Source organism: Pungitius pungitius, chromosome 15, assembly GCF_949316345.1.
Source record: "Pungitius pungitius chromosome 15, fPunPun2.1, whole genome shotgun sequence".
In the NCBI taxonomy this organism is placed as follows: domain Eukaryota; kingdom Metazoa; phylum Chordata; class Actinopteri; order Perciformes; family Gasterosteidae; genus Pungitius; species Pungitius pungitius.
The window spans coordinates 1,097,226-1,117,391 of record NC_084914.1 but is presented as its reverse complement, the minus strand read 5'-3'; the positions used below and the strand labels follow the sequence as shown (position 1 = coordinate 1,117,391).

The window sequence follows — 20,166 nt, the reverse complement described above, 5'->3', positions numbered from 1 at the left end:
TTGGACAGAGCCTGTGGTACTGACATCTTATTAATGAACTGTGCATCGCTGCGTGTCCACCAACGTCCTCTTCAACGCTCTGGCTTCTTTTATTTTTCTTTTTACACTTTTCATTTTGGCACAAATCTAGAAATTTAAATACCGAAACAGAAAAAAAGCACTACAGGTCAGAAGTTTTTTTTTTTTTTTTTGCTTATCACAAGGTGTTTTGGGACATGGTTAAATAAGTTGTAAGATGAATAGATGTAACATAGAAGTATTAATGTTTTGTAGACCACGACACTAACGCAGAGGATTCACGGCGTGTTCGTCTCCAGCGCCGCCTCAGAACGCATCGTTTGACGATATGAACTCGATCTACAGCTCAAGTTTGGCACCTTGAGAGGGTTTTCTGTCCGAATTTGTGTTTTAGGTACATTTATGGTGTTTTGGTCTTTCGGAGCCGTTAAAACATTCTCTTTGAGTCCAGAAGACGAGTAACTCAGGGTTGGTGTTAGCTTAGCATAAAAACGGATAACCGACGTTCCCATTCAGGTCAGTGTAGCGGGAAAGTTAGCGTGGCGGCCATTTTTAAATGTGCTGTCGTACGTAGCTTCCATTTAAACTCAAGCCGGCTAGCCGCTACGCGCTGCGTCATGCGCGTAATCCCCGTGTAGGAAAAGCCCGTTCACCAGATCTCCAACTAGCGTAGCGCTCAATTAACAAGCTAACTGCCCAGCGGGCTAACTCCACCACGTTCTAATGCTACGCTGGTCACAGGAAGTGAGCCTGACCACCACTTGAGAAGAGCTTTTAAACTACGCTGATTTGCGCTTGTCGCCATTTTTAGCTAACGGCAATCAGTATTTGATTTGGTACACGGTGCGTAGCTTCCTTCCTCTTCCGTTGCGTAGCGTCCTTCCTCCTCCGTTGCGTAGCTTCCTTCCTCCTCCGTTGCGTAGCGTCCTTCCTCCTCCGTTGCGTAGCGTCCTTCCTCCTCCGTTGCGTAGCTTCCTTCCTCCTCCGTTGGGTAGCTTCCTTCCTCCTCCGCTGCGTAGCTTCCTTCCTCCTCCGTTGCGTAGCTTCCTTCCTCCTCAGTTAGCTTGGCTCTGTTAAAGATGAAAGATTCCCTCCACTAACACCTCCAGAGATTATTACGTAGTCGATAGCTTTGGACCCTTCCAGCACGTAACGCGAATCGTTTTAACTGTTCTGTTTTAAGACACTTCCGAGGCACAGGTCAGACGCAGCCTGGCTAGCCGTTTCGAGTCGTTAATGCTAAGCTAACCATGTCCAGCTTAAGAGAGTTGCAGCTTCACCTGATGTTGGTAGCGATTTCCTTGATGAATGCTAATTGAGTTAGCATACAGCGGCTATCAATGAAAAAGGGGCCTTCTGTGGTTTCTGGAATTGTTTTCTAAAGGCAGGAACTCTCCTTGGATCAAATAATCTGACATGTTTGGTTTCTACAGCGAAGACTCATGGGAGATTGTTTCTATTAGAATACGGACAGAAAAACTAACTCGACAGTCTGAAGTATTTCTAATGTGGTTTGAATAAGGCCCAGGAGAGCGATGCCTGAAGGACACGCCCCAGCTTGGTCCTCGGTGTTCGGCTGTAACCATGACGACTGACACCATCTGTGTTCTGCTTTTCTTTCCTTTTTTTTAAAGACACCTTTTTGGAGACAAAGTGAGACGTTCGGAGTCGAGTGTTGAACCGGACGATAAATCCCAAGACGGCGTATTAGAGGTGCTGTGTGTAGCTGGGGGGGGGGGGGGGTTTCATGGACGTCCTGATGGATACGTACAAATTATTGTCTTGGTTTTTTTTTTGGGGGGGGGGGGGGGGGGACAAAAGCAGAGGCTCAACTGGAATCGCGGTTTATTTTAATTTTTTGTTGTACACCTCTCAGAGCGACATACCTTTCTGGCACATACAGTCATGTGACATGCGTCATGTGACATGCGCAGAAGCGAGTGCAAAGGAAAAAAAAAAAAAAGCCCAACAACTGTGCCATTACCCGACTGTTTGTTCTGTACATAGTCCTCCCGTAGTGCTCTGGCTTCTAGTTCGGTTTAGTTATTTTAATTTCTTTTATTTTGAAGATGTGATTTTATTTTGTATTTTTTGTTGTTGTTCCCTGAAAGTCCAATCAAAGACTAAGGAATGACACCGATGACTTCTGGGAGCAGGATTTTTTAATTTTCTTTTTTTTTTTTTTGTCGACCCTCAAACTTTTGAGAAAAAGGCTGATTTACAAACGTAGTGTTTGCATGTGAGCAATGAAGAAAGAGCCTGGAGGGGGGCGGTACCTCGGGCTGGACGGTACCGGGGAGTGGGGGGGCGGTACCTCGGACTGGACGGTAACTGGGAGGGGGGGTCTCTTTTTTTTTTTTTGGTCTCCTTTTCTCTGACGGACTTCTACACGGAGCCTCATATCAGCCTCAGCATCCTCCCTCCCTTCAGGTGCCCCCCCCCCCCCCCAAAACCCTCAACGGGTTGCATCTCATTTTATTCCTCATCATTTCTCAAAGATGAAACATTGGATGCAACCGACTGGAACAAGACTGGTGTTCTCTTTCGCCCTCACTGTGGTTTAACTCATTAACACTCGTGCTAAGCTACGCTAACAGCTGTGGACAATCGACTCCTTCCTGTTGGGGTTTGGACCGGTGGTTTCTTCCCTTTGTTTTTCCCGGGGACACCTTTTAGCAGATGTGGAATCCATGAGTTAAAGAGGGGGGTTCTTTTGTTTTCATTTTTCGGGTCTATTCTTCCATCGAGACTGGAATCAAGCGTACATGTCAGCTATAGATAATTTAAGTTACTCTGTGTCATGATGTTAAACTGTCTAATTTGGAGAAAAAAATGTAGCTTACTGAAAAATAAAGATTTAGGCACTGAGCCGCTGTCTTTTCTTTTATGTACTTTTTGTTTTTAGATTTAACTGTCTGCACAGTTACAAATTAAGAAAATGCTGTGAAGATAAATCCCTGTAAATCACAATTCTCTTAAGTTCTGACATTAAAACGTAAAATACCTAAAGCGCATGATGGAAATTTTGATTTTTATCACTTCATTAACAAAACACAAACATACATTTAAATTATTGTTCCATTTAGATGGACTTGATTATTTAATGATATGATGTAAAATGATATTCCCATATTTCATGGTAGTCCTTAAGGGACGTAACAGCAACCTTTTGTACATATTGGACGTAGTCTTTAAAGGTCGCTCTCAGGCTTCATGACGAGGCAAAGAACAAACCTTTTATTAAACAAATAGTTTTAAATACATTGTGACAAAAATGTGTATAAGTACTTCGATCTACACAATTCTACTTTTTCTCATCTACGTAATGAATCTTCAGCTGTTTCCAGTAAAGATCCACAAGAGGGCAGCGAGCTCACAGGAAGCTGCTCCTTCATGGGGGGGGGGGGGGGGTGTAGATGTGACTTCTTGTGCATTGGTTATTAATGAGTGGACATTGTTTTCACATATATGTGATTTTTTTTTGATAGACTTGCAGATCGATGTCATTTAGCGCTCTCTAGTCGGAATTTAAATATTTTTCCATTAAAACTGATCGAATCATAAAGTTGATCAGAAGTGAATGAGATGCAACGTGAGGTTGAGTTATTAAATGTTCTCCGTCTGTCCTCGCGTCCACCTGCAGGGAATTCTACCTGCGATGTGCACGCAGTCACAAGTACGAGCGCCACACAGGAAGACGGAAGTGGTCACCTTCAAATAAAGGAATCACAGCATTTCGTCGAGTGGAGAAGGAGCTGCTGTGGTCAGCAGAACGAAACCAAAGAGTTTAAAAAGCCATTTCGGTGTATTTAAATCTGACTTGTGTTGCTTTAGAAACCTTGTGTCTCTTTGTTCTTTTGTAAATGGACTTTTAAAAAATATGTTTTGATTTATTTTGCCTGAAATTGGCGTGAATGGACAAAATATTGAGAACATCAGGATACTTGAAGTATATTGTAATCAAAACATATGTGTTAATGCAAATAAAATTGACTATTCATAATGTATAATTAGAAAAAACATATTTTGGCGGGGGAAGGTATATTTTTTAAACATTTCCAAGTATTTCCTCTTCTCTATCAAATGTCTCAATGCTGATTGACTTATTCCCCAGGACAATTACTCACATCCACACAAGCAATGTTATACTCTTGAAATACAAGAAAGGGATGAATCATGTGAGAAGAAATATGAGATAAAAGTCCTAAATGTGAGATAACATTTAAAAAAAAGATTACATCATGAGGTGAAAAACATTTCTTTTTACTGTCCTGGATTAGCGTCCATAGCTAGTGGAGTAACACGTTTACTTCTACTTCTCACATGTCTCTATTGTAAAGTTGCATGAAATTTAAAATACCCAACTCGGTACTTCAGTAAGTGTGGAGAGTTTTAGGAGAAAAGGATTCAAGGATCCATCGTAGTTACATCACACGGAACGTAAACAATAGCAACACAACACAAGTCTGATCACATAATCCTCTCACTAAACATTGACTGTAGCCCCATAACGGCCCTGAAAAAAAATACAAAAATAAAATCCTGCGCCGGTTACTGGGCTCTTATTCTCCAAACCGGAAGTGGAGCCGCACGTTGCATCCAGCTTGACGCTCGGTTCGCGCAGGGAGCCGCACGCAGAGACACTTCGGTCCTCTGACTTTGGATATTTTTGGGGGGTTTCGAGGAGAAAGAAGCCCCGAAGAGAGAGAGCGAGAGAGAGAGGGAGGGGGGAAGCAACGAGAAGAACAGAGATTTACTCCGGTGGGGGGGTTCCTCACGGCGGGAATGGCGGACCGGGACCCGGTGCCGCTCACTGCGGAGGTTCGGGCCAGACTGGCCGAGCTGGAGCTGGAGTTATCCGAGGGTGAGTACCGGAGCCACCCGCCCTCCGGACGCCTCTGTCCGGGCCCCGCTGGCTGCTGCCCCGGGGGGTTAGTGCGTGAGGGGGGGTCAGAGTTTGAGCTGCATGGACGGCGAAGTGTGCGAAGTGCTACAAGTTCCAGTGCGCCCCCCCTCCATGTTGTTGGAGGCTCCGTGAGACGTGGATGCGGGGGGGGGGGGGGTCCTGCTGCTGCTGCTGGTGTCCTGATGGTATCTACTGATGGTTCTCTGATGGTATCTACTGATGATGTTCTTATAGTATCTACTGGTGGTATCTACTGATGGTGTTCTGATAGTATCTACTGGTGGTGTTCTGATGGTATCTACTGGTGGTATCTACTGATGGTGTTCTGATAGTATCTACTGATGGTGTTCTGATGGTATCTACTGATGGTGTTCTGATAGTATCTACTGATGGTATCTACTGATGGTGTTCTGATAGTATCTACTGATGGTGTTCTGATGGTATCTACTGATGGTGTTCTGATAGTATCTACTGATGGTATCTACTGATGGTGTTCTGATGGTATCTACTGATGGTGTTCTTATAGTATCTACTGGTGGTGTTCTGATGGTATCTACTGGTGGTATCTACTGATGGTGTTCTTATAGTATCTACTGGTGGTGTTCTGATGGTATCTACTGATGGTGTTCTGATAGTATCTACTGATGGTATCTACTGGTGGTGTTCTTATGGTATCTACTGATGGTGTTCTGATAGTATCTACTGATGGTATCTACTGATGGTGTTCTAATGATATCTACTGATGGTATCTACTGATGGTATCTACTGATGGTGTTCTTATAGTATCTACTGATGGTGTTCTTATAGTATCTACTGATGGTGTTCTTATAGTATCTACTGATGGTGTTCTGATGGTATCTACTGATGGTGTTCTTATAGTATCTACTGATGGTATCTACTGATGGTGTTCTGATGGTATCTACTGATGGTATCTACTGATGCTGTTCTTATAGTATCTACTGATGGTATCTACTGATGGTGTTCTTATAGTATCTACTGATGGTATCTACTGATGGTATCTACTGATGGTGTTCTTATAGTATCTACTGATGGTATCTACTGATGGTGTTCTTATAGTATCTACTGATGGTGTTCTGGTATTGAAGTGCTGCTCTTCTGAAGATGTTCATCTCAAAACTGTCTGAATGGAGACAATAAATATTTAAAAGGTTCCCTGAAATATCAGAATTAGAAAGAAATGTTCTCTATTCCAACAAGAATAAATGAGTATAATGCAGATCATTATGAAGACGTTGTTAAACACTATTGGTCCATTTCATTGATCCTCAATGTGCAAAGTGAGGAACAATAGTCCAGATGTTCTTCTGGCCTTCTGGAAGCTCCCTCTGCTCACTCAATAAGAACTTCTTATTTTTTATATTTCTTTAAATGACCCCCCCCCCCCCCCCCCCCCCCGCCCCCTCCCTCTTCTTGTCTATTGGAAAAATGGCGTTGAGCAGAGCGGTTCTGCAGCCGCCTCCATTCTACGCCACATTCCATCCTCACGCGCCGGCTCTTCTGCCGAGACGCAGGGCCGGTATTGATTTTCTCATTAACCCCCCCCCGGCGCCCCCCCCCCCCCCTTGTTGGCTGTCAGATTGATATGTCACATTGCTGCAGACGGCCCTCTCAGAGTCTCAGTGTCGTATTTCAGCGGCTTCCTCCTGGTTCTCAGCGAGTCTGGAGGCTCGGCCATGTATGGGGAGGGAAAGGCAGGCGCCGGGGGGGGGGGGGCATTTTAACAGCTGACTGAGAACGCAGACATTGCATTTTAATGTTTCCACTGCAGCTTTCAGAGGAATCTGAATGTTGGAGGGGGGGGGGGGGGTGACACGCATTCCTTATTTCTGCCTTTGTGTAAACCGGCAGCTCGGAGCTCCAATGTAAACAAGTGCGTCATGGGGGGGGGGGGGGGGGGGAAATGGGGTCAGATGCTACGGTGCATTATTTACATGCTTAGCTGATCCTGTAAATGCCCCCCCCCGTCCCCCGTTCCCCCGTCCCTCCCCATGACTCCTCCTCTCCCTTTCATCCTGCAGACCTTGACCTATTTTTGGGGATTTCCACGCATCATCACTTCCTCCTCCAGAGCCCCTAAACGCTGGAGGGGGGGGGGGGGGGGTGCGACTTCATGAACAGTCAGGTGTCACTCCAGCTCCCTGGGGGGGGGGGGGAATAGGAGGCAGAGGGGCCCTTGAGCAAGGCGTTAATCTCCGACAGGCTCCCCCAGAGACATTACGAATCAAAGTTCTACTGAAGCATCACGGGGGGGGGGGGGGCAGAGGCAGTGCATGCTGGGACATTTGTTTGATTTGCTGGCGTTGGTCTTTCTCACCTCGTGCTCAGTGTCAGCTGATGTTTTCTTGAAGGATCAAATATCATTTGACATATTAAACACAACGTTCTCACATGAATCCTTTGTGGTTTCATGTGTTTTCATTCATCCAAAGGAGCTGAATCCGTATTGAGCGACGCGATGGATCCACTGGTTCCTGGTTTAATCGTTACAGGAAGTGAGATTCTTTCTCCAGGCTTGTGATTGAGAAGGATTCACTTGAGGACTTATGGATTTATCATTAACAGAGCTTCTCGGAAATGAAAGGAGCGTTCATGCAACGCTTCCGGGCCTCCTGTGAGTGAATCAGAAGAACCTTCGGCTCCTTGGAATCAAGCTGTTGGTCCATCGGTGAAGAGACGCTTCTTCTTCTCTCCATCTTTAAATGTGGACTCGTCGACCTTCTGCGGAGATTGTTGCTCATTCGCTCAAAATTACTCAGACCTTTTAATAATAAAATGAAAAACAGGACTCTAGTACTTGGGTCCGGTCTTCAGACCCACTTATTTTGGTCTTCATTTCGTTAGACTGAATGGTCTTGGTCTTGTGGGACTGAATGATCCTGATCTTGTTCCACTGAAATGTCTTGGTCTCGTTAGACTCTGGTCTTGGTCTTGTTGGACTCTGAAAGGTCTTGTTGGACTCTGGTCTTGGTCTTGTTGGACTCTGAATGGTCTTGTTGGACTCTGGTCTTGGTCTCGTTGGACTCTGAATGGTCTTGTTGGACTCTGGTCTTGGTCTTGTTGGACTCTGAATGGTCTTGTTGGACTCTGAATGGTCTCGTTGGACTCTGAATGGTCTTGTTGGACTTTGAATGGTCTTGTTGGACTCTGAATGGTCTCGTTGGACTCTGAATGGTCTCGTTGGACTCTGAATGGTCTCGTTGGACTCTGGTCTTGGTCTCGTTGGACTCTGAATGGTCTCGTTGGACTCTGAATGGTCTCGTTGGACTCTGAATGGTCTCGTTGGACTTTGAATGGTCTCGTTGGACTCTGAATGGTCTCGTTGGACTCTGAATGGTCTCGTTGGACTCTGAATGGTCTCGTTGGACTCTGAATGTCATGTATTTTAAGCTTCTGGTCTTTGAGGACAGAAACCACAGTAAAATGAAATGTTCCAAATTCTAATTGTGATTTTTTTCAGTTCAGTTTTTAGCATCGACCACCTGACGTTGGTTGAGTTCGTTAGTTAGTGAGAAAACGTTGCTTCATTCTTTCTACACCAAAGAGTCTCGATGAGAGTCCTCTTTGTCATTTTAAAGCTCTGACTCCTCTCTCTGTTCTTTTTAATTACAAATAAATAAACCCCTGATGCACAACGTGAACCCAGCGATACGGATCGTGATGGACGTGCAGCCCAGAGGACGCTGGGAGAAATGTAGAATTAATTATAGACATTAATTATTCAACGTGTTTATTTCCACTGCAGCTCATCACCTGCTGCGATGTGGCAGATATCCATCGGATATTAAAGGACTTTGATTGTGGAGTCAGATTCAGTGATATGATGGTCCGGGTGAATTTGCATTTATGGGAAATAGTGCATTCAAAAATAAATAGAGGAATTAAAGAATAGACTCACACTTTGTTGTTCTATTCATATATTCATCTTTAATTATGATTCATGAGGACTTTATTCAAGATAGTTTGACTGTTGCTATTTGCAAATTAACATTAATGTTGATAATAATCTGAATATCATCACAAATGAAGTTCTCACAATTCAGCCGCAAAAAAAGTTAAATTTGTCCCTCTTAATTGAATCTGATGAATTATCAGATTCTCAATGGACGTCGGTTTAAAAATGGAGGCGCCGTCCTGATTGTGGCGGCGAGTGGGCGCCACGGCAACAAGTGATGACACTTTGTCGAGGCTTCCACCGGTTGCTAGGCGATCGGAAGACCGGGTGTGGCCCAACCTTTGGACACACACACACACACACACACACACACACACACACACACACAGAACCGATCTGATTGGAGGGACGTTAGCGTTTATTACAGCTTGTGCTTCGTGATGAGATAAGATCAGATGTGAAAGGTTCAAGGAAACAATAAATATCACTACGGTGCAATTTATAATCCCATAAAAATGAATAAACCAACATCCACAATGTTTCTCTCATATTTTCTTTAAACACCAGCCGACGATGGTACTTCTATTAAGAATAAAGTAAAACGACTACTTAGCTTAAAAAACACACTTTACCAGCAGAAAATTTGAAATCTGGAAGTTTGTTTTGACTTTAATTTCCTGTAATATAATGCGACAGGTGGATAAATCCATTCTTCTCTCTTAGAATAAGAGCATTTGTGTATATTTGTATATATTTAAATGACACATTAACGAGTTGTGGTCTCTGTCTTCTGCTGCTGCATCCAGGCGTCTCACCTTAACTGTTGCCATAGCGACGTTATTTCCTCTCCTCCCTCCCGGGGGGGGGGGTGAGGACCCGTGGGGACGGGGAGGGAGACGCGACCCCGAGCAAAGGACCCACGGCGCCACTGTGGGTCCTGACAAATGTTATCTTCTCCCTTTTTATCATGTGACCGGTTTTCCAAAGGCCTTCGGGGCCGTTCAGACCCAATCGGATCACAGAACACGACGACAAAGTGAAAAGTTGGGTTTTGTAGAACGAGCAGCAGCAGCGGGGCGCCAACGCCGTCTTCAGCCGCCATGTTTTTCTGCAGCTCCTTCGCTCGTCCCCGAGTGGCCTCTTCCTCCTCCTCCTCCTCCTCCTCCTCATCGCCTTCTTTATGAAGCATATCAGACATTAACCTTTGGTCGACCTTTCTCTCTTCAACCATCGGGACCCCAAAACCGGCTGGTGGCCTCGACAGTATGTTTTCTCTTTTTTTAGACGGTCCTTGAACCCAACGCGTCGGTCCAATCGGCCCAATCAAAGCTGAGAATCAATACAGAAAAGCATGAAATTCTGCTCAGAACCACGAGGCCTCGATGAGACCAACAGTCATGTGACTGAGTCATGTGACGGCACCATTCTGTTGGACATATAAACAGTTCAAACCTAACCATGATGAGATGTTTGACTGGTGATGGAAGATGGAATCCATGTTCCCCTCACAGGGGACTCTGTGGTTTACAGAGATGCAGGATTCGTATTTTGCAGTAAAAACAACCACAGAGCGTCAAATGTGACATAAAAATGCCTCGGATCTGCTCAGGATTCAGATGGTTACAAACAAAACTCGTTTGTAGAACATTGAAGAACATGAAGCCAGGAGGACGAACCTTGTTTGGTGTTGTTCAGGTTTTTACTTTTACTTTCACTCGAATCCCAAAAGACTGTCAACAGCCATAAAAACAGAAATCCATGTCGCCTTTGGGTTTTATTTTTGTTAATGGGACTTGTTTAAATGAGTAAATGAAGTGTGCACAAACCCATCAGGATGAAGAGTAATGAAGCTGTGTGGCGGATTCCTGAAATGTTTCATTTTAATGTGAAAAAGCAGTAAAATAAAAAACATCCAAATTCATATTCAAACCGCGTCAGTAGCTTTGGACTTTTTTTACCCTCGGATTGTAAACCAAAATAAGCTGATAAGATGCTTCCTCGTAGACGTCAGCATGTCTGAGACCCCCCCCCCCCCCCCCCCCCCCCCGATGTGAGCAGTTGACGTTTGTGCTCGCTCAGGAGAAAAGCTCCTCTGGATGCTGTAATGTGCTGTGGCTGCTCCATCGGCCATTAGAGCAATCAGAAGACCCCCGATCAGCACTTCATTAGCTCCCCCCCCCCCCCTCCATCCGATCAATGGCAGGTCTCAGAGCCTTTACGGAAAGCCTCTCAATCACCTAATTGGCTTCGGCGTGCGGACGAGTCGTGAGTTTCCTGCAGAATGGACCCTCATCGAAGCTTTAATTTATTATTTCAGCGGTTGATGGATGAGTCCAACAAACGACGATGTTCATTTGATCAGAGAGGATTCAATGGGGAGCTGGTGGTGATGGTCGGACCTTCTGGAATGGAGGGGTGTGTCTTTCTGAAGGAGAGTCTGTAGGGTCCAGGCTGAAGATCTGAGGAGCTCAGTCATAGAAGGTTAATCCCTGAGACGTCACGCTCTGCCACGACAACAACATCTAAACCCAATAACTCCCCATCTGTCCTCCCACGCGCCTCCACTGTTACACTGACCGGCTAATCAATGGGGGGGGGGGGTCAGCCTGCGTTGCTTTGGAAGGAAATAAAATGCGTCTGTTAGTAAGCAAGGATTGCTAATTAGCATTAGCATTAGTCTCAGGTGCACGCATGACATCGCGTACTTTTCTTTTTTGAGATCGATTTGTCGATCGGAATCAGCCTATTGGACCCCTGCTATAGAGGAAGGTCACATGACTTCATATTAGACCATAAAGGAGCTCCACCACGGTCACATGACTTCATGTTAGACCATAAAGGAGCTCCACCACGGTCACATGACTTGATATTAGACTATAAAGGAGCTCCACCACGGTCACATGACTTCATGTTAGACCATAAAGGAGCTCCACCACGGTCACATGACTTCATGTTAGACCATAAAGGAGCTCCACCACGGTCACATGACTTCATGTTAGACTATAAAGGAGCTCCACCACGGTCACATGACCTCATGTTAGACCATAAAGGAGCTCCACCACGGTCACATGACTTCATGTTAGACCATAAAGGAGCTCCACCACGGTCACATGACCTCATGTTAGACCATAAAGGAGCTCCACCACGGTCACATGACCTCATGTTAGACCATAAAGGAGCTCCACCACGGTCACATGACCTCATGTTAGACCATAAAGGAGCTCCACCACGGTCACATGACCTCATGTTAGACCATAAAGGAGCTCCACCACGGTCACATGACTTCATGTTAGACCATAAAGGAGCTCCACCACGGTCACATGACTTCATGTTAGACCATAAAGGAGCTCCACCACGGTCACATGACCTCATGTTAGACCATAAAGGAGCTCCACCACGGTCACATGACCTCATGTTAGACCATAAAGGAGCTCCACCACGGTCACATGACCTCATGTTAGACCATAAAGGAGCTCCACCACGGTCACATGACCTCATGTTAGGCTTTAAGGTCCTGAGCTCTAAGGTAAAGGAAGACGAGTCTTCCTGTGGGAACGTTTCATTGTATTTTAGACTTAAAACCTTCTAAAGTTCTTTTACTGATGTATTTTAAATCTCTCCAGCTTGTTAATCACTATTTCAGACATTTGGACTGAAAACACTTGAACAACGAGGACCTTCTGAAGACTTTGTTGAAGGTCACGAGTTCCTCCACCGAGAAGAAAAGCAGCAGAGATTAGACGTGACGTTCTTCACGAAGTAAAACTCTTCATACTGTGAGCAGCTTTCAGCTGCTGGTGATGTCATCGCCACAGCGTGGGGGGGAGGGTGTAAGGGTTGAAGAAGGGGGGGGGGCAGTGTTTGGTGGATTGCATCATTGAGCACTTTCAGCCCCCACTTTTGACCTGTTTTCTTCCTTCTTTGACACGCTGTATGCGCTGCGAGGGGGGGGGGGCAGTGAGGTCTACAGAGGTGTGGGGCGAGAAAAGTAGTAGTAGATGCGTTTACGACCCTGTGACCCCCCCCACCCCCTCGTTGAAGCATCATGGCAGGATTGACAGGTCGAAAGAACCCGGCAGCAACTCAAGGCTCCAGAATGACAGCGTCCACAGCTCGGTACCATCCACGTTAGTGTGGGCTCAGAACTTCCTCATCGGAGTCTAATCCTCTGAATCATTGATCCCCAGGGCACAGTCCCCCCCCCCCCCCCCCCAGGAGAGAGAGAGAGAGAGGGGGGGGGTGAACTGCGCCCTGCGTCTGGCTTAAGAGGTCGGACAATGAGGCTCTTAATCCCTTTAAACAGAACAGCTTTATTGGATCCAGAGGAATGAGGACCCCCCCCCCCCCCACACTGAACCTTTGTGCGTCTTTCTGCGTGTGTGTGTGTGTGTGTGTGTGTGTGTGTGCGCGCGCGCGGTTCGTTAGCCACGCTGCGCTAAAGCTAACGGCGTGTAATTGAAGAGCTCCTGGAGAGACCAGAGACGACAGAAACTGGACTCTAACCCCAAAAAACATTGTGAGTGAGTGTTTGTGACGGGGTGAATGGGTGAATGTCTCCATGTCTCGGGACACGCAGCAGTGGCCTCTGAGCTGTCAATGAGGACAGTAGATGTTGCACCAAGCATCCTGCAGTGATGACAGCTGTTTGCGTCGCGGTTTTTACATCAACACTCTTCGTGTTATTTGAGGCCTTTCTGACTCCTCAGTGGAGCTCAGCTTCTGAGGAGCAGCAGCTTCACTTTCTTCAGGATCTAGCGAGTGATCGGTTACTTTCAAATGAGTAGAATAAAATATTTTGTGGAAAACATCAGAGGTTTTTTTTCTATCTGAAGCACTTGTTGCACGTGATGTGTTCAGGGACCGTTGGACAGATGAATACCGAACTATCATATGCTGATGAACTGTATTTAAACCCTTCTGACTGTGTGGCTCCTATAAGCCCTCGAAGCCTTTGGCCTCCTCCCTATGAACACTGCAGGAGAACCTTCCCCCCCCCCCCCCCCCCCCCTCCCCTCCCGTTTACAGTACTCCAGATGGTGACTTTTACATATGTAAATAAAACTTCCTCTGAACCTGACAAACCTCCCCCCCAATGTTTGGTGACTCCCAGGTGCTCCGTGGCGTTGCTCAAAGGCAGGCGTGTCGGGTCGGGGGGGTTCAGATCCGTTCAAGGACAAACCCGATTTGCATCTTTGTGCCGTTGGGCCGGCCTGCGGGTCGAAGGGGGCGGAGCCTGAGTGACGAGCAAAGAGACCGCCACGGACCTCGCTGCTGGGTCACAATTCAGCTGAATGTAACAGTAGCACAGTTTTGTGAACAGCATGCTTTTATGGGGGGGGGGGGGGGGGTCAAGTCTCATATATAAGTATACATAAGTAGTTATGATATATAGTGTGCAGAGTTGTGTTATAGTCATTGTGCTGTACTACACACACACACACACACACACACATTTTGTAGCAGATGGTTTTGTTTCCATAGAGGTGAGAAACTGCTTTTGTAGTTCAGAGGGTTAAAGAAAAGAGTCAGCAGTGTGTGTGTGTGTGTGTGTGTGTGTGTGTGTGTGTGTGTGTGTGTGTGTGTGTGTGTGTGTGTGTGTGTGTGTGTGTGTGTGTGTGTGTGTGTGTGTGTGTGTGTGTGTGTGTGTGTGTGTGTGTGTCTGAGTCCGGTTTACATCCCCCCCCCCCCCACACACACACACCCACACAATGAGGCTGATTGTCTCTCTGTGCAGGAAGGAAATGGATTTCATCATTCTCTCCATTCAGGCTTGAAAGAAAAAAAAGGCCCTTTTGCGTTTTATTTTTTAGACTGGAGTCCCCCCCCCCTTTCTCCCCCAGCCCCCCCATTCGCTCATCAACAGTATCAAATGACCTCCTCCTCGCTGTGTTGTGTAATCACTCAACAATGTGACTTTTTCTTGCGCTGCTTCAAATGAGCCGTTGTGCGTTTCTTCTTCTTCGGTGTCGCGTTGCACTCGTTTCTCTTTGGAGGACCCAAAATGACAAATGTTACCATCAACAACAACAACAACAACAACAACTACAGCTTCCCGCGGTACATCACCTGTTTATTATGTCATGCTAACAGCGGCTAACAGCAGACTGTAGACATGAGCGCAGAGTGTTAGCGGCGGCTAGCAGTCTCGATGCTAAGCTAGCAGACGAGATGAAATCAAAGTTTATTTATTTTTGTTTCAGGAATTTAATGGTGAAAAGATGTCGTGGCGGCGTACAAACGTGTGTGTGTGTGTGTGTGTGTGTAAACAAAATGGGGCAAAGTGATTCTTTCGACACCGCTAGAAAATTGCTGAAGTGGAACGATGAGTGAATTCTTTGAGATTTGAAACGTTCTTCTCACACGGGGAGCTTCAGGAGAGAAGAACACAGCTGGTCACATCTGTGCAACATTAGCCGCTGTGTTTGGGGACGAAATGACAAAAGACGGACTGTTTTGTTTAAGGATGTTGTTTTGTTAATGACGCCTTTACTTTGAAAAGATTCCACATGTTACTTCCTCTGCCACCGTTTAACGAGTGTTGTTCCTTAGTTGTGTTCAAGAAGAGGAGGAGTCATGAAGCAATGATGTTTTCTCTGGAGCCTCCCTTTGCTTCTGGCTCAGCGGGGGGGGGGGGGGGGGGGGGGGGGTACATGATGTAATGAAGCCTCGGACTGTAACCAAGCGCAACTTTTTAAACAACTCAAACAGAGGAGAGGAGGAGATTCCGTTGAGGAAGTGAAGTGTGACGCAGGAGACACATTACAGGTGTCTCAACCAGGTGGACAAATAAATGGAAACACAGGAAGTGGGAGAAAAGGAAGGAGTGATGGTGTTTACACAAAATGAGGATGAACCGAGCTCTGAGCACCTATGAGAGGATTAACTTGCTGGGGGTCACATGCCGGAGCGGGGGGGGGTCGACGGGGGGGGGGGGGGGGGGGCTTGCCTACTGAACATATGACGCTGGATGGAAACCACGCTCAAGTGTTTTTAAGCTTCCCTTGCATTGAATCCTAAGAGGTCAAAGGTGAAAGTAAGAAGCAGTGATAAAGCGTCACATAGTGATGATGATGATGATGATGAACCTTATTCATGGACCTCGTGTCTTCACTACGTAGAAGTGGGTTTGACCTCAGTTGTTTAGGATATCAGATGAAGAGAGTTGTTGATCTTTGACAAAGGTCACGGATGGGCGTGTCCTTCTGTCCTCGTTGGCCTCCCGTCTTCCCTCTTCCTCCTCCTCCCCCCTTTCTCTCCCTCCCTCTCATTTGTGTCACTTTCGTCCTCTTGGTTTACTCTCCATTCAAAACCAACATCAGTCCAGACCTGGTTCTGTGCTACATATTTATGTCCCGGAGGTCGGTGGGTGTGATGCAGAGACGCCTCGGAGCGGAGCCTGGGTCCGTCCCCACGTGTCCCCCCGTGTCCCCCCGTGTCCCCCTGTGTCCCCTCTGTGTGTCCACGGGCGCGGAGGACGCGTCCCGAGCAGATGGCTGGCGCTCTGGAGGGAAGTCGGGGGCCGCGGTGTCCCACGCTGTCCTTTTTGGTACCGGATGTGACTTCCTGTCGCCCTCGTGCCATATGTCCCCGACGTGCTGCCTTCTGCTTCACAGGCCCAAATACGCTCTCAGCATGGAGGCATCGCTGCAGTTAACAATGTCTACATCCTTTTGGTAGAAGCAGAACCTCCGCAGTGCCCACAGTGCAGAGCGCGTCGCTCTCACTGTGAATGAGGTCACAATAAAAGCCGCTTCCAGGGTCACTGAGGTTGCCGGTTCAAATCCGCCACGGGAGCATGAGTTGTTAGTGAGAGTAGTTTTAGACAGTTGGTGACAAACTGCCACCAGGCTCCGTCTTTAACCCCCCCCCGCCCCCCCCACGCCCTCCATAATCACCTCCCACAATGCCGTTCTCTGCTGCAGGCCTCCGTATGGTCTCCCCTGCTGTCGAGAGAGAGAGAGGGACTGGAAACGGGGAGAGGTGAGCGGGGGTCACTGGGGTCACACACAGTATGAGCAGAGTATGAATAGCAAGGAACATCCTGATGGAGCGATTCTGATGATTCATTGTGTTGGTTCTGCTTCGTCTGACCATCTCCTACAGAAAGCCATGAATCAGCTCCTATTTACACCGCTTTTCTACACTTTATAAAATACGTTCAAAGCTAATAAAGAACAAAGAAAAGCTGTGTCATAGTTCTAGTGATATCAGATTATCACGACCCGGGCCGCTATAAACTGTAGATGTTTATCTGCATGTGAGACATTCTTCTTAAACCCTTGAAGCCTCCTGAGGATCCGGTGGTGAGTCACAAGTGATCATCGGGAGTCTGGAGGCTTCTTCTTCTTGTTTTTTTTGTGTGACGTGCAGTCACAGCCGAGTCGTCTTCTTAAAACCAAGCGGCGTGAACTTTGACCTTTTACAAACTGAAGCGGTCGCCTTTTTTCACAAATCTAAAGTGTGGTCACTGCGAGGCAAGATGTTGTGTCTATAGCAGTGTGGTATTTATGTGAAATAATAATTTAAGGGCTTAGAGTTCTATTCATTTATTTAGTTACATATTATATATTTTTGATCATTTGTTCATGTGTGATGAATAAATGACTTATTTTACTGCGGTTTAGTAAGCTGTCCGTAAACATTGATGTACAATTACGACCTCCTTTATTGTGAAGAATTCTCTGGCTTAAATGAAAGACGATATATGAAATAGTTCCCTTGAAGTGATTTTCTTTGCCGATGACACGCTTTTATATCTGCGAGGGGGGGGGGGGTTGCTGGGCTGGACGTCATGTGATGTCAGCTGCACTCCGCACAGCCGCAGCTTGTTTCCCTTCCTGCCGGCCGGCTGATTGACAAGCACAAAAAAACAGAAATCAACATTAAAAAGGAGCTTTTTGAAATTCTGCAGAAGAAAACAAGCGACGCAAATGAGCCGCATTGCTAAAAAATACCAGATGATCATGATTTTCAATCAGGGTTTGATTTAAGGGAAAGAAATCAATGCTTCTATTCAAAAAAGCATCGCCGATGTTTCCTTTAAATTCATCATAAATTCTTTTCTGCCTTTTTTTTTCCATCTTTCGAATATGAGGTTCGGTGAAGAATTCAAACCAAGAATCAATATTTCTTCACGCCTCCAGCGTCATGTTGATCATCCAGAACCTTCCCTTGGATACGGTTCTGTAGGTTTGAACACCTCAGGTGTGTTTCAGTTGGTTGATGAATGAAATCAGATTTAAATTCACCAGTTTAAATTGTGGGCAAAAAAAACAACATTGTGGTTTCTAGTCTCCCAACCATATAAAATGTGCTGATGCTAATGCTAATGCTAACACGCGCTGCCCTGGCTGAAGCTCGGCCGGCTCTCTGTGAGCGTTAAAGTTCATCGCCGGGCTCGCGGTTGGTTGCCGTGGCGATGGGCCCTTTATTGTAATTCAGCACAGATGCTTCCTGCCAGGACTTTGTTTTCCCTGCGTTTTACTCTCTTGTTAAAGTTCAGGTTAAAAGTTGAAGTTTCTAATTAAAGGCTCTGGTGTAGTTTTAGAGGGAGTGTGTGCAGTGCATTCTGGGTGCTGTAGGCCCAGGTTCCCCCTCACTTTTTTCTCCATACTTTCCATACTTTATTGTTTTCATTCTTACCTCCTTATCACTTCCTTCTTTCTCTTTCATCTGCTCCCTTCCTCCTTCCTCCATCCTTCCTTCTTCAATCCTCTCTTCTTTTTTCCATCCACCTCTACTAACTCTTCTTACTTTCCTTCTTCTCTCCATCTTCTGTTGTCCTTCACCCTCTCTTCCTGCTTCTGTCACTTAATACTTCCTGTTCTTTTTTCTTTCTTTCTCTTCTTTCATTCACTTCCTCCTGCCTCTCTCGTCTCCTTGCTTCTTTCCCCTTCTGCTTCATCTTCTTCTTCTTCTTTGTCATTATTTCAGTCCAATATACTTGCAGTGACAAACACTCTTGTAGACGCAGTGTTCAGAATGGAAAGCACCCAGAATGCACCTGTGACGGCGCAGAGCCGCGACTGTATGAACATCGTGAGGCGGCTCCTCGGCCTCATGTTCATTCTGCTGATAAAAGAGAGTTTGTGTGGCACAAAGCTTCTTTTGTCCACTAAGGACAAAGAAAGGAATTGTTTCCCTGCACTTTACGTTTTAACTTCTTCATGCAGCGCTTTATCGACCGTATTCCATCGTTCCGTTTTGGAAGGCCTTTAATAACGTTGAATAGGAGTCCATTCACTCTGCGTTATCTCCACCGTGTTATCAATCAATAAACCAGTAATGAAATAAAAGCATTGTACACTATTTTTAAAAGCCGAGGCCTGAAGTCAGAGGAGCAGATAAAAACCATCTGCCACCCCCGCTGGCGTCCAGGTGGCTTCCTGCGGCGGTCCGAGTGTCTGATGCCAGAAACGCGTTCTAACCCCCTGGACGAAGGGGACACGTGGTTCAAGTCCCCTCGTGGACGTATCCTGATGACATGAGAGGATCCTCCATTAGTCCCCCAGTGGGACTGTTTACAGGATTCAAAGGTCAAAGTGCAAGAAACGAGATAAAAAAAAAACGACGGTTATTTGTTAGCAACAAGTTTCACTTTTCAACTTTATGAGGATGTGGTAATAAATCCAGTGAGAAGTACCTTCATTTTCTAACGGACTTCTATACAACGAGTCGCCCCTGCTGGTCGGGGGGAGAAACGCGCGCTCAAGACGCTTCGGCTTCACTTGTCGCGACCGAAGGTTTTTTTTTTTTATGGCGCCCTTAAGGATGTGTTTCTTTTCCTTTGATCCGTCATGACGAGGAAACCAGTCCCCGCTGCTCCTCTGGTTCCAGGGTGGATGAATGGAACCAACAGGTGCAGCCGCACACTGAGCTCATTGTTGTCTCCTCCGGGGGAGGAAACGCAAGCCTGAAAACTACAAAATAAAAGATGTAAACGAGGGCAGGAACACCCCCCCCCCCCCCCCCCCCCTTAACGTTAATATTGATTAGTTGTGTGTGTGTGTGTGTGTGTGTGTGTGCGTGTGTGCGTGTGTGTGTGTGTGTGTGGAAGCAGAGGCTCCTGAAGGAATCTCTTTTCTTCTCCTGATGTTTGGTTCTTTTTTATTAGAAGTATTTTGGGATCATTGATCAATGTGCGCTGTGTTTTAGAGCAGCTACTTGTGACCGGGGTGCGTTTGTTTTTCACAACAAGCTGTGATGCCTCTCGGGGACGGGTGGAGCCACGTCGGCAACTCCAGAACCCGAATGCGCCGATTACCTTCTGAGACATGACTTTACTTTTTTTTTTTTTAAGAAGCTGCTTGTAAACATCAAGAACATAAAT

At 46.3% G+C, this 20,166-nt stretch overlaps 2 protein-coding genes across 3 annotated transcripts in view; both read left to right on the top strand.

Annotated features, from left to right (window-relative positions):
- The window catches only part of myo10 (myosin X), a 209,716-nt gene that overhangs the window by 184,540 nt on the left and 5,010 nt on the right, over positions 1–20,166 (top strand). The gene's annotated exons all lie outside the window — the stretch shown is intronic.
- Positions 4,614–20,166, top strand: part of LOC119208997 (disco-interacting protein 2 homolog C) — a 52,832-nt gene continuing 37,279 nt past the window's right edge. For both annotated transcript variants that reach the window (XM_062557964.1, XM_062557965.1), the window contains exon 1: positions 4,614–4,882. In XM_062557964.1, coding sequence (XP_062413948.1) covers positions 4,804–4,882 — 79 coding nt within the window. In that variant the 5' untranslated portion in view covers positions 4,614–4,803. The remainder of the gene's footprint in view (positions 4,883–20,166) is intronic.